Source organism: Cyprinodon tularosa, unplaced genomic scaffold, assembly GCF_016077235.1.
Source record: "Cyprinodon tularosa strain WSP-4 unplaced genomic scaffold, ASM1607723v1 ctg94, whole genome shotgun sequence".
Lineage (NCBI taxonomy): Eukaryota > Metazoa > Chordata > Actinopteri > Cyprinodontiformes > Cyprinodontidae > Cyprinodon > Cyprinodon tularosa.
Genome location: NW_024039718.1, coordinates 380,072 through 393,223, shown reverse-complemented (window position 1 = coordinate 393,223; position 13,152 = coordinate 380,072). Strand labels below are relative to the sequence as shown.

The 13,152-nt window shown below is 40.7% G+C and overlaps 1 protein-coding gene across 8 annotated transcripts in view; it reads right to left on the bottom strand.

Moving 5' to 3' along the window:
• The window catches only part of rapgef1b (Rap guanine nucleotide exchange factor (GEF) 1b), a 49,588-nt gene that overhangs the window by 9,333 nt on the left and 27,103 nt on the right, over nt 1-13,152 (bottom strand). For 3 of the 8 annotated variants that reach the window (XM_038275059.1, XM_038275058.1, XM_038275062.1), the window contains exons 4-12: nt 9,360-9,516; nt 9,185-9,273; nt 8,947-9,105; nt 8,566-8,616; nt 7,918-8,032; nt 7,356-7,536; nt 5,873-6,394; nt 4,525-4,727; nt 2,467-2,625 (exon numbers count right to left, since the gene is read on the bottom strand). In XM_038275059.1, the coding sequence (XP_038130987.1) occupies nt 2,467-2,625; nt 4,525-4,727; nt 5,873-6,394; nt 7,356-7,536; nt 7,918-8,032; nt 8,566-8,616; nt 8,947-9,105; nt 9,185-9,273; nt 9,360-9,516 (1,636 nt within the window). The remainder of the gene's footprint in view (nt 1-2,466; nt 2,626-4,524; nt 4,728-5,872; nt 6,395-7,355; nt 7,537-7,917; nt 8,033-8,565; nt 8,617-8,946; nt 9,106-9,184; nt 9,274-9,359; nt 9,517-13,152) is intronic. The other 5 variants (XM_038275063.1, XM_038275064.1, XM_038275060.1 and 2 more) reach the window with 4 other exon arrangements.

Sequence of the window (13,152 nt, the reverse complement as noted above, 5' to 3'; positions counted from 1 at the left end):
AACTGAGAGATCAGAGAAGAGAAGTGAGAGCAAACAGAAAGCGAACAATAGAAAGCAGGATAGGAAGTAGTGTCACCAGTACTAACTCTATTTTATGGGAAGGATGTGCCTAAACATGAAATGCACTGCATGCATGCGCACACACACACACGGATACATAGACAATGGTGACTTGTACTACAATAATGAGAGGCATAAACCTTGCAGAAAGATCAATTAGCCAGCATTAGAAGTTATTGAGAGAATAGATGTTTCAGTGTGTCACCAGGACAGGAGATGCCTGTCAGCAGGGAGGTAGTAGTAACCTGTTAGAACACGTTTCACATACCAGCCCTGTTTGAGCATTCCGGCACAGAGCCATGCAGACACAGATCAGTGAGGAACACTGCACACACTCATGCATGTGCGGATCAATGCCGACAGTCATACACAAGTGGTACTTTTTTTTTTTGTATTGTACAAACAAGATCAGACCAAAACACAAACTCTTAAAAAGCTCTGAGGAAATGCGTCTCCCCACTTGGCAGAAGGATCCACTCGTTCCACAGAATTTCACAAAAGGGGGGTTTGCGCAAAATTCGGGAATTGGGTAAGTCAAGATGGTGGAGAATTAGGACAGACGGTGGAGGATGAAGACGAAGAGGAGGAGGAAAGGAAAGGAAAAGCAGATGAAACAGGGAATGTGTTTTCCATCAGGTCCATCTGGTGCCGCATTCCACCAGAGGGATCCTGAGGGAGATCCACGTCATGTCTTAACGAGCCTCATGCAACATGTCATGAGGTCACCCTGGGCGACCCTCTCTTTTTTTTTTTTTTTGGGGGGGGGGGGGGGGGGGGGGGGGTTACACTTAGCAACAGCAGCCGAAATAAGGGTCAGATTCTCAATTCTAGAAAAAAAGTAAAACACAATTCATAAAACCGAGATAGAGGCTGAGATCCTGTTAGTTATGAGCCCAAGAGCCTGATTCCAGCTAGATTTTTATACTAAGTCATTTGAAAAAATATAGCAGAACTACATTCAGTTAAGTCTGATTTACTTATAGTGTATAGTAGTGTTGTCCCTACAGTAAAAAGAGCATTATAAGAGTGTTTTTGCTCCATATATCACAGGTTGTGTGAAAGAAAGCCTGTCTATTTTATAATGATTCAGTCCTAGGTGACCTGCAGTGATGGAGACGGTGTATTAGATGCTTTCATAGCATCATCATAACCCCTATTCTAACAATACTATTATTCAGGGCCTTTCTTACTTGTTGATGTGCCTTTTTAGCAAAAAACCTTTGGAGGCTCCTATGCTTTGTAACGCATTACCCTTAGTCAACTTTAGTAACGTTAATTATCTATGCTTCTTTAACGGCAGGTCAATTGAAAATATACTTTTTCCTACATTAAAATAAGAGTCTTACACATTGTTTGCTTATGCATTGGTTTCTAAAACATCTTCCAGTTAAAAGTTCTGATATTTTCCAGATATCAATTTCTGAATTTCAAGATTGCAATCTGATGTTAAACCATAAGCACACACACTGCTGCAAGTTAGCTATTTTATTGCACTAATGGAAGGGAAGAGATCATCATCTTGTATTGCCAGTAAAGTAATCAGCTCCAAAAACATAAGAAATCCCACTGTATCCTATCTTCCAACTAGGGCCCAAAATGATAAGCGCTGTCACTTATTTCACCAGTTAATAGCACTTCACAAGCAGCATTCACTTTGATGAGAAAGATTACTTGATTTTTACATTCTGAGATCTCATTAGACCCAAACCTTCCAGCTGGTAAGCCCAAAATAACACAAGGATACTAGGAACTAATGCTACTCAATATGAGGAAAACATGCAATGTCATAACTGTGGTTACAATAATGATATTAATAAATAACTGAAAGGTGGGAATGTTTTTTTTGCTTTTGCTCAACAAGTTTATTTCCCCCACTATCTAAAGGATAGATTTTACCCTTAACTGAGTTGAACAGACTGTTGTTGCTTTAATACTATACATAAAAGGTAAAATATCAATGGAATCAGCATCAACTAATGAAATACTGTTAACTTTTTTTCCATCACCTGCAAAATATACCTAAAATATATATATTAAGTTTTTACTTGTTAGATTTCCAAAGAAAACCTTAAGAACACCCCACTTGAAGAGACCAAGCATTAGCAAAGCAAACGGCCACACAGAGCAGGGTAGCTACAAGCCAGCAAAAGCACACAAACACAACAAACAACTGCAAGCATTCATGATCATAGAAAGGGTATATTATTCATGATTTAACTAATCTTCTATGAGGTTAAAAAGCCCTGTTAGTGAGCATGAGGGTGAACAGACAATCACATATGGAGCACGCAAAGGTCAAGCCACCTCAGGACCACTCCACCACACAGCACCCACGGAGCCTCCGTTTGAAGGATTGGCGAGAGAGGCGGAGCTCCCCAGGAAGAGGTAAGGAGGGGGCTGACTCACCGTGGGTGTGGTTAAAGACGCCTGGCCGATCAGGTAGGAGTTAGAGACGGACATGCTGAGGCCCAGCCCAGAGCCCGCCTCCTCCATAGCCGCTACAGACGGCTGGAGGTGGCAGGAGAGAGAGGAGGAGGAGGAAGAAGGGGAAGAGGAGTGGGAGGCCTGAGGAGGAGAACAAACGAAGGAAAAGATAGAGAAGATGAAAAGAAATAAAGAGAGAGAGAGTAATTTAGGTTAAGTGGAGGCTCAGAGTGGGTTAAAGGAAAAAAAAAGAGTGAACAGTTGATTACTGTAGTAAGTAAGACTGTGTTAGAGCAGATTCAATCGAAGTTCAGCTGCAGCCCGACAGTAAAGTCAGAGTGATAAAAGCCGAGAACACTTCTGCTGCCAAGATGAGACACAGCAAGTCACACTGCAGAAAGAAGGATTCATGGAGCGAGAATTACAATATCTGGCAAAAATATTCCCATCTTTTGAATTTTTTACCCATTTTTTCACATTAAAACCACAGACCTTTGTCTCAAGCAGATTTGTGCATCTGATTTGCAGTCAGAGTTGTCACCACACGGCGTTTTGTGCAAATCAGAAAGTTTCAAATGAAAAAAAGTTGAAAATCATGCATCTTTTCTTTCATTTCACAGTCAAACACTAGTTTATTTTTTGTGTTGAAGTCTGTGGTTATAATACAAGAAGATATGGAAAGATTTACCAGAACTGTAATGGCCTCTTCAGTCTGCTAAAGAAACCTTAGGTACTCAAAGTTCACACGACACATACAGGTAACATTTTAAAATTCTTCGCTTTGAAGCTTTGGAGGAAACAAGGCCAACTACTACATGGTCCAAACAGAGCCAATACGATCTGTTCAGGGGGTTTATTTTCAGCCCTTATCCACCCAGCAGCTGGAATTACTTTTTTTTTTTTTTTTGCAAAGCTGTGTAAAGTCGCCAAAGCATGTAAGCCTGTAACATGGGTTTATGCAGGGGGCAAACAGGCTTATTCCAGTAGGCCTCCAGCTCATCAACTCCAAAAAACACGAGGCTGGATTAAGGCCTGCTGCAGCGGCACAAATGTGTGCAGTGTGACCAAATCGCTCATAGACAAAAAGAATGATAAGAATAAAAAAGAAAAAAAAACTGTCAGGTGTGGATAAAAAAAAAAAGAGGATTTATAGAAGGTGGATTTCATTTTCCTGTCTATGAAATGAATCAGAAGTTTATCTTTTATTTTTTAGTTCATGGTCCACAAACATGCAGGTTTAAAAATAGCAAAAAGCTTAAAGTCTGGATTTACACTCTGTCAAAAGTTTGGACACCCTTAAAATCAATGGTTTGTCCTTATTTTTTGCCTCAGTTTTGATGTCATCACTACATATCGTCAATGTAGACAATGATAAAGAAATAGCAAACTCTATTAAATTACAAACATTGGAGCAGTGCTACAAACTGTGTCTAAACCTTTGACCAATAGGGCGTCTGTCACACTGTCTACATATAAAGGAGTTTTCTTTTTTTAAAGAAAATTAACATTAATGGTTTTCAAACTCACTTCAAAGCAGTTTGACATTAGAGTCTGAAATTGAGCGGTCGTTTGCGGTGACTTGTCCTATTATGTCTCTTTCGCCAATGATTCACCTGCAGGGTGTTGTCTCAATTAACCCAAACGCTGCCTCAGATTAAGATTAAATCTCTGGATCTGATGTGCTGCTGATAAAATCTGTTCCCGTCTCTCGCCGTTGAGCTAATGCCTGGTTGGGCACACAGATGTCTGCCTCCTTTGGCTACAATAATGACCAAGACTAAAGATACAGAGAGAGCTGAATGGGTCCTGAGATGACAAGATAAGAGAAGAAAAAATACATGACAGATTCTCTCTTTTTCGCCACCCCACAGGAGGCATGAAAATCTAAGGAATTTGAAGTACACCCCAGCTCATGCGGTTCAAATTAGTGAATCAGGCTGTTTATGTACTCCAACCACACTGCTATACGAGACAGGAACAGTATGAAACCAACTGGTTTCATAACTTCAGGAATGAGTGCCTGAGTTGAGCATTTCTTACCAGCTGTCTTTGTTTTGGAGGCAATGCAGGCGGCTGCAGCGGCTCGTGAACAGAGTCTGTGCTGCTGAAGGAGTCGTTGAAGCCGTACACCTCCTGGAAAAGCTTGTTATGCTGCTCGTAGATCCTCTCACTCTGTGGCATCTGGTAAAAAACGGAGGGCTGTGGCTCCGAGTAGTCCTCCATAAACTGCATATATTGAAGAACTGGAGGAACGGGGATTAGATAAAAGATTTGAATAATGAGGTTAAAATCAGCCAAGTGAGGATAGACCTATTTACAATTTGATATTGAGTAAAATGTATTACATAAATTTCCTCATAGAAAGTTTTATAGCTTTTGTGATTAAAAAAGGAACAAAAAACAAAATCCTGCAATAACACAGAGGTAGCAACATGATGCTGTGGGAACATTTTAGCCGCTGTGAAAAAGCGTTAGAAGGCCCTATTCACAGTTCAATCCCAAATCCAAAACATTGGTCTGCAAAAAGACTTTAATATCAGCCGTTTACAAATATCCTCTGTCTGTCTAACGTTGAGCATATTACAAATAATTTGAACATTTATAGAACGGAAACAATTACGGATTTGGAAAGTTGGAAGAGAGCTTCCAAATTACTGTAAGCTATTAAAATTACGATTTTATTGTATCTGTCTATCATATAAAATGCATTGAAAAAATGAAGGAAAATGTCTACATATCTCCTATTTATTCCCAAAAAGTCTCACTTCTTCTTATCTGCAGTCCATCATCTACATGATTTTAACAGAAACTATAAAGCAAGTTGCTAGAATATTCCTGATAACATTAACTAGTCCAGGCTGCATTAATGAGACGACCACCGTTAGTTTCTGAGAGGTGAATAAACTCCTCCAGTGACTCAGAAGAAACCAGTGACCAATGAATGAACTCCTCTCTAAACTTTCAGGAAGCTGGTTGAACTTTTGGCATTCTTTAGACTGTTGTCATAATCTGCAAAAAGTGCTTCAACAATGAGGTAGGGCTGATTGCCTGAATGACATAATACAGTAGCATGTGAGGAAGTGATGGATAAAGCGGGCGAGGAAGTGACCACATATTGCCCTCTGCGGCCCTTCTCCCAGACCTATTGTGGCACATCCTAGTATTTACTTCCTGCCTCTATAGTGAATCTTTCTTTGACATGAGCGACGCTTTAATAAGCTGCCGATGAAGCAATGTTAACGTCCCCTTCCTCTTCCTAATCAACCTCATTATTTACTCTTCCCCTGATTAGCCTTTGTTCTTGACTTTTATTTGTACTCTTCAGTTCTACGTTCATTTTATTCAGAGGGCGTCCCTTCTTTGTCCTTCACAACCTAACCCCACTTACTGTGTCTGTTTTTCTTTTCAGGAAGCGGTGGAGGGCTGGCCGGGACATCCGCATTCTCACTGGCTATGAACTGGGAGACAAAAACTCCTCCATTCGTCTGGGGCATGGGGGAGATGGGTGTGAACAGGGGGAATGGCGGTGTTGGGTGTAGCTCCTCTTCTGACAGGTTGTCATACTGGGAGGGGTAGCGCTCATACAGCACCCTGGAGCCTACGTCAGGGAAGGGCGACGTCTGGGTGCTACGGCGTTTTTTCAGAGGCAGGGCGGGGGGAGCGCTGGTGCGGCATGACAGGAGTGGATTAGTCTGATTGGGCTGGGGACTCCAGTACTCTGGCTGCTGGGATGGAGGGGCGCTCAGAGGGGGGGGTGTGAGATGTTGACCGGGAACAGGGGACGAGGACTCGCTGAGAGACTCGGGCAGGGGGCTCAGACAGCCTCCCACCTGGGCTGTGGGAAGGTTATCGCCGGCAGACAGGTCCTGATGGAGGAAGTCGTAATCCGGGTCATAACTCTCCGTGTTGTCTGAAAAGTTAACGACAAATTTAATGTTGGTAAAATGATTTTGAGTAAATGACTTATAACAGTTGGCAAAAAGAGAAAAAATGTTTTCGACTGGATAATCAAAAACAAATCAAGTTATCATCAATAAATCAAGTTAGACATTTTAAAAAAGCTTTTATTTCTACAGCTGTTAGTTTGGGATTAGCTCTTTAGTTTATGATTTAACAAAAAAAAGAAAAAGAAAATCCCTGAGCGGTCAAACGGGGTTCCCATACATTGTTCATGTCACAACTCCATACTTTTCTATTGTATATTTCCATAGTTCTCCGCCACTTTATAGGCAACAGTTGAAGCATGAATATAATAAATTCATTGTAGATATTTTTACATTTCTTAAGCTATAGAGACTGTAGAATGCATGAACTGGAGGGGAGGAAGAGAGGAAGAAAGGCAGGAAGGAAGGAGAGGCAGATGTAAGAATTTCTATAATTTTAGAAGAAATAGATTGATGAATGTACAGAGAGAATGATGAAAGAATGGATGCATGAACAGATGTGTGCAGCTGCTGGACAGCAGAATAAAAAGCAATTGTTAAAACTACCTAAGGTATGATTTCATGCTTTTTCAGACTGAGTACAGACCCCTTAGATGGTTACTTGTAGGTAACAGACTCTGTGGATTACAGGGTGGGATCCCTGTAGTCTGATCACTAAGGGACTGTTACCTCTGGAGTTTGGAGAATGGATAATACCTCAGACTCTGGCTTTTTTTTTTTCCCTCAAAGAACATTCTGTAAACAGTTTTTGCTAATAAACCTTAAGTATAACACTATGTTGTAGCCAGATGATTGGTGTTATTTTTTCCTCAAATTATAGCCTATCAGTATACATCTACTACAAAAAAATGAGCTCAATCAAAGTTATTCCTGCAGTCCAAACAATCCACTGAATCCCACCAGCTGGATTTGTCACGGTGCTCTTACCCAGCGTCTCACAGCTGGTGTTACGAGAACACTGACCGCTGTCCTGATCCATGGAAGAGAGCTGCTCGTCAGACTTGCTGAGTTTCCCCATGCTGCTGCAGGGAGAGAGACGAGGGGAGTCTCCGCCGTAGGAATGGCTCCCCCCAGAGAAACGCCTCTGAAAAAATTCATGCTCGTATTCCTGCCCAGAAATAGAAGATTCACACGTTCAGGATTCTCTTGACTAAAAGGGCTTTTCTTTTGCTGTGGCTTACGTGTTCCTATAACTGTTAGACTGTGAAGGATTAAAAAATGTTGATGATCAGCAAAAGGAGACAAATCAGAACAATTATGAGACATTCTGGCCATTGCTGTTCTAAAGCCATAAGCAGAAAAATTTTATTTCTTTCTCATTTTTACCTTTAGCTTTATAAAGCAACCTTAACAGAGCAAGATAGCACTTTGCCAGAGTGGTACTGATTACCTTTTTAAATAAAATTAAGTATACAAGTATGGCTAAAAGTAGAACAGTATACAGTGTTTGCTTTTAGTCTGGAAAGCCAGGATCCGATCAGTCTCTCACCTGTCTGTGGTCGCTGCATGGTAAACTGGAGCCACGGCTCATCGGAGCAACAACTGCTACTGGTGTTGGTGAAGGGGCTGACTGGCGTTTCTTAGGTGGAAGTGCTGGTGGTGGACTATAGAGGGGAAAAAAGGGGGTCTGTTAGAGATACGAAAGGAGGGAGCAAAGTTTCCGTAGTACAGTCAATCACAAAAAAGAAGGCCAGACTTTTAGGCATGTATACCCTTAGATAAAACATGGATATATGAACATGAACACAAACGTCATCCCTCTGCACCAGGATGAAATAAAGTGTTTTAAGTAAAGCTACATTAAAATAAGGCACAGAATTATCCTGTCCATCAAACTTAAATACTCTCAGAGTTAATATAAGCTCAAAATGCGGTGGGGGAGGGGGGAGGCGAGCAAACAAAGGTGACCATGATATGAAGTCAGCGGAACCACAATTCATAGGTCAGTCACACACGCTCATGCACCAGACAGCGTTCTGGTTGGATGAGGAGGTCTTCAGCGGGTTACCAAGGATGCCACAGACTTTGGGATAAATGCAACCATGCAAGCCAAATGCCTTCATCCAATCCAGAATCTTTGTGAGGTTTGAGGGTGGGATGTTATTATGAAATAGGACGACCCTATGGCCTGACATACTTCTCCTTCTGAGAGGGTCTCCTCTGGCCAGCGTCAGCACTCAACTGTGCTCTGTTTCCAGAATGGAGACCAAGGATGAAACAAAACAAAGAAAATAAGAGACACAGCGGGAAGAGTAAGAAAGATGGTGGGACAGCTCATAAAAGGTTTAGAAGTTGTGCAAATCTTGGGAACATACACTGGATCAAAAATAACACTGAACAGCAAGAATGCTGAAAACAAAACCCTTTTATAGCTGAGCTATAATTTATACCTGTCTATTTCACATTTTTTAAATTACACAAAACAGTAGGAAAGAAGCAGCAAAGTGTTGCTTGATTATTATCTTCATTGTGCAGTTAGAAGGCCTAATATTCTGCTTAAGGGGTGTGAGGTGGTCACCTGAGTTCTGCCACTTTGGCCTCAGGAAGAGGAGGTTTGGGTGGAGCAACATCCTCCTCTTGTAGTTCAGGGGCAGCTTTAGCAGGAGAGGATGCTGGAGCTGTCCGATTCGAGACATCCTGCTCAGTATCCACCAAGGGCACCTCCACGGAAACGTTGCTGCAAACACAAAAGCCACCTGTGTAAGTCAACTGTCCTGTGTGTTTCTTTCATTCAAGCGGATAAACTCTATGTGCACCTCTCAGCTGCTGTAACAGGTGGTGCCGGTTTATTGGGGGTGGTGGGTGATGGCTGCTCCTGTTTCTCAATGGTCAGTTTCACCAGTTCCTGTTGGCAGAAGTGCAGCAGAGTTTGGGACTCATTCATGCATGTGAGGAAAAGAATGCTAAAAAAAAAACAGCTAAAAAGAATACCTTCACTCCATCCAGCACTGCCTTAATAACGCTGGTGACTGCGATCACACTTTCTTTGTCGTCCAGGTCGATGCCGTCCAGCATGACCTGGTCTGCCCAACGGATGAGATTGGCCAGACTCTGATAGACGCGGCTGTGGCACGAAGACAGGGCCGAGCTGGAGAGAAGCATGAGAGATTGAGGCAGGGTGAAGGTTAACGTGTATAAAGCCATTAAAAGGAAACAAGTAAGAGGTAGGAAGGAAGGAATAAAGTGGTGTAGAGTAATAATAGGAAAATCAAATGTGCAGCACAGGGAAATAGGAAAACAAAATGGGATTTGTGAAAAAATTGAAAACGGGTCCTGGATGAACACATATTCAAAAGGCAGTAAATAAAAAAAATTAAAAACTAAGAACACTACTTGATTTTCAGCACGTTGCAAACCTAACAAACGGCTTACCTTATAGGAAACATATCCAGATCAACACACACACAAAATATTTATTAAAAAAATTATATCTAGTATTGTTGTGAATTGCAAAGAAAAAATAAATGTATTCAGAAGTTTTTGCAAAAAAATTAAGAAAAAATTTTGGCATTTTAATTATATTCACCCACTTTACCCTTATACTCCATACCAAGAACCAATTTAAATTATTAAAAACATATACCACTTTTTATATAAAGTCTCCCTTTATAAGAACTCCAAATAAACAAGGCTACCTTTGAGTTTGATAGTAAACAGCACCAGATAATGAAAATAATAAAGACCAAGAATCCCACCACAAAAGTCGGGCTGAAATACACAAAGTTAGAGAATAATGTTAAGCTATCAAACAATATCCTAAGATATGACATCACATAGAGAAATGTTAAATCTGTTATTCAAAACGCAAAAATTTCAGGATGACTTTAAACCCACTAAAACAAGATCAAATATCTACAAAGTCCAGACAAGAAGAACATTAATCAGAAAGGAGGCCAAGGGGCCTGTTTTTACTCTAGAGGAGCTGCAGAGATACACAAATATTTTTTTTTGGGTCAATTATTACTTTTACTCTCGACAAATCAGGAACAATGCTAAACATTAAACATTTCTGATGTGATCAAAAGTAATAAGGTTTGTTTCAGTGAAATATAAACGCAAGCTATTTCAAAACATGATTAAATAGCACTTTTGTGTTTAGCAAAGAAACATACACTTCATAATGTAAATGGAGTCTTGAGGGAGAGTTAATTAAAGAGATATTCTTCTTTGTTAGATTTTGACTTCAGTAGGATGAAGTCACATCAACAGTGTGAATAATTTGCCACTTTTTAGCTGTAATTGCAAAAAAAAAATACTTTACATAACTGCTTTTCTAACAAGGTTTAAATCCAACACGACTGTTTTGTAATGTTGTGAAAAAGAATTGGCAAAGATTCCTTCTTTACATATCTAAAGCTTGAGGAAACATTTTCTAAAACACCCGAGGCTGCAAAAAAAAAAAAAAAAATCTACAGAATCTTGCTTCACAAGGATAAATGAAAAAAAAACGCCTGACTTTGAGTTGGCCCATCAAATAAAACCATATATTAAACACGACAAACTTTTACAAAGCACTCTGCTTTAATGCATCTTTTTAAGACAAAATATATGTTTGGTCTCATACAAATGGCTGACAACAAACTCAGGAGTTATAAGCTTTGTAGCCTTGAACGCAGCCTAAACAGCAACACAAAGAAGCGGGATGTTTCTCCAAGCAGTTCATTGTGCATTCAGACCCAATACTAAGGTGTGGTGTAAGCCTGTATCAACGTGTTGCAACAGATTCACAACACAGGCATATTCTTCGACCGTCTCTGCAGGGCTTATCCCTGAAGTGAGTGGGAGACGGCTGAATCTACTGGAATTAGAAGGATTTGAGGACTGAAAAGACATGAGCTATACGTTGCAGTGCAACAAAGGGGGATACGGTAAATCTAAAACAGCAGCAGCTTTGAGCAACATGGTTTGCATGGTTCAAATTTTTAGGGAGTTACCAGAAAACACTGCTTTATTGCAAATAAGAGTTTGTAGAAGATGTACCCCAAAGCAACCTCTGTTAAAATACTTTTTACCATTAGGCAGTACAAGTTGCCAAAACTCAAATTTATTATACAAATCTAAGCTGGAATCAAGTTGGGCTTCAACTCCAGGGACTAAGGTCACTCTAAAGTGTTAAAGGAACAGGGTGAGGGGTGGTGGCCTCTGACCTTCATTCCTCTATCAGTACTGGTGGAGACACACATGATAAATAAGAAAAAAGTTTTTAACATGCCCCGACACTCCACAAAAACTGCAGGGTAAATTTCTTTTGAAGGTTTGGCTGCTTAAGGGCAAGACAGAAATATTGAAAGTAAAACTAAATGGTTCAAATGTTAAAGAATAATCATTGTACCTACAGCGTTATTTAAAAAATAAATAAATCAAGCAATAAATCACGCTTCAGATACAGGTGCTGGTCATAAAATTAGAATATCATGAAAAAGTAGATTGATTTCAGTAATTCCATTTAAAAAGTGAAACTTGTATATTATATTCATACATTACATACAAACTCATATATTTCAGATGTTTATTTTGTTTAATTTTGATGATTACAAATGACAACAAATGAAAATCTCAAATTCATCATATCAGAAAATTAGAATATTACTGAAGACCAATAAAAACAAAGGATTTATAGAAATGTTGGCCAACTGAAAAGTATGAACATGAAAAGTATGAGCATGTACAGCACTCAGTATTTAGTTGGGCCTCCTTTGGCCTGTATTACTGCAGCAATGCGGCGTGGCATGGAGTCGATCAGTCTGTGGCACTGCTCAGGTGTTATGATAGCCCAGGTTGCTCTAATAGTGGCTTTTAGCTCTTCTGAATTGTTGGGTCTGGTGTATTGCATCTTCTTCTTCACAATACCCCATAGATTTTCTATGGGGTTAAGGTCAGGAGAGTTTGCTGGCCAATTAAGAACAGGGATACCATGGTCCTTCAACCAGGTACTGGTAGCTTTGGCACTGTGTGCAGGTGCCAAGTCCTGTTGGAAAATGAAATCTGCATCTCCAAAAAGTTGGTCAGCTGCAGGAAGCATGAAGTGCTCTAAAACTTCCTGGTATGTGGCTGCGTTGACCCTGGACCTCAGAAAACACAATGGACCAACACCAGCAGATGACATGGCACCCCAAACCATCACTGACTGTGGAAACTTTACACTGGACTTCAAGCAACGTGGATGAAGTGCCTCTCTTCTTTTCCTCCAGACTCTGGGACCTTGATTTCCAAAGGAAATGCAAAATTTACTTTCATCAGAGAACATGACTTTGGACCACTCACCAGCAGTCCAGTCCTGTTTCTCTTTAGCCCAGGCAAGACGCTTCTGACGCTGTCTGTGGTTCAAGAGTGGCTTGACACAAGGAATGCGACAGCAGAAACCCATGTCTTTCATACGTCTGTGTGTGGTGGTTCTTGAAGCACTCACTCCAGCTGCAGTCCACTCTTTGTGAATCTCCCCCACATTTTTGAATGGGTTTTGTTTCACAATCCTCTCCAGGGTGCGGTTATCTCTCTTGCTTGTGCACTTTTTTCGACCACATCTTTTCCTTCCCTTCGTCTCTCTATTAATGTGCTTGGACACTGAGCTCTGTGAACAGCCAGCCTCTTTAGCGATGACCCTTTGTGTCTTGCCCTCCTTGTGCAAGGTGTCGATGGTCGTCTTTTGGACAACTGTCAAGTCAGCAGTCTTCCCCATGATTGTGTAGCCTATAGAACTAGACTGAAAGACCATTTAAAGGCT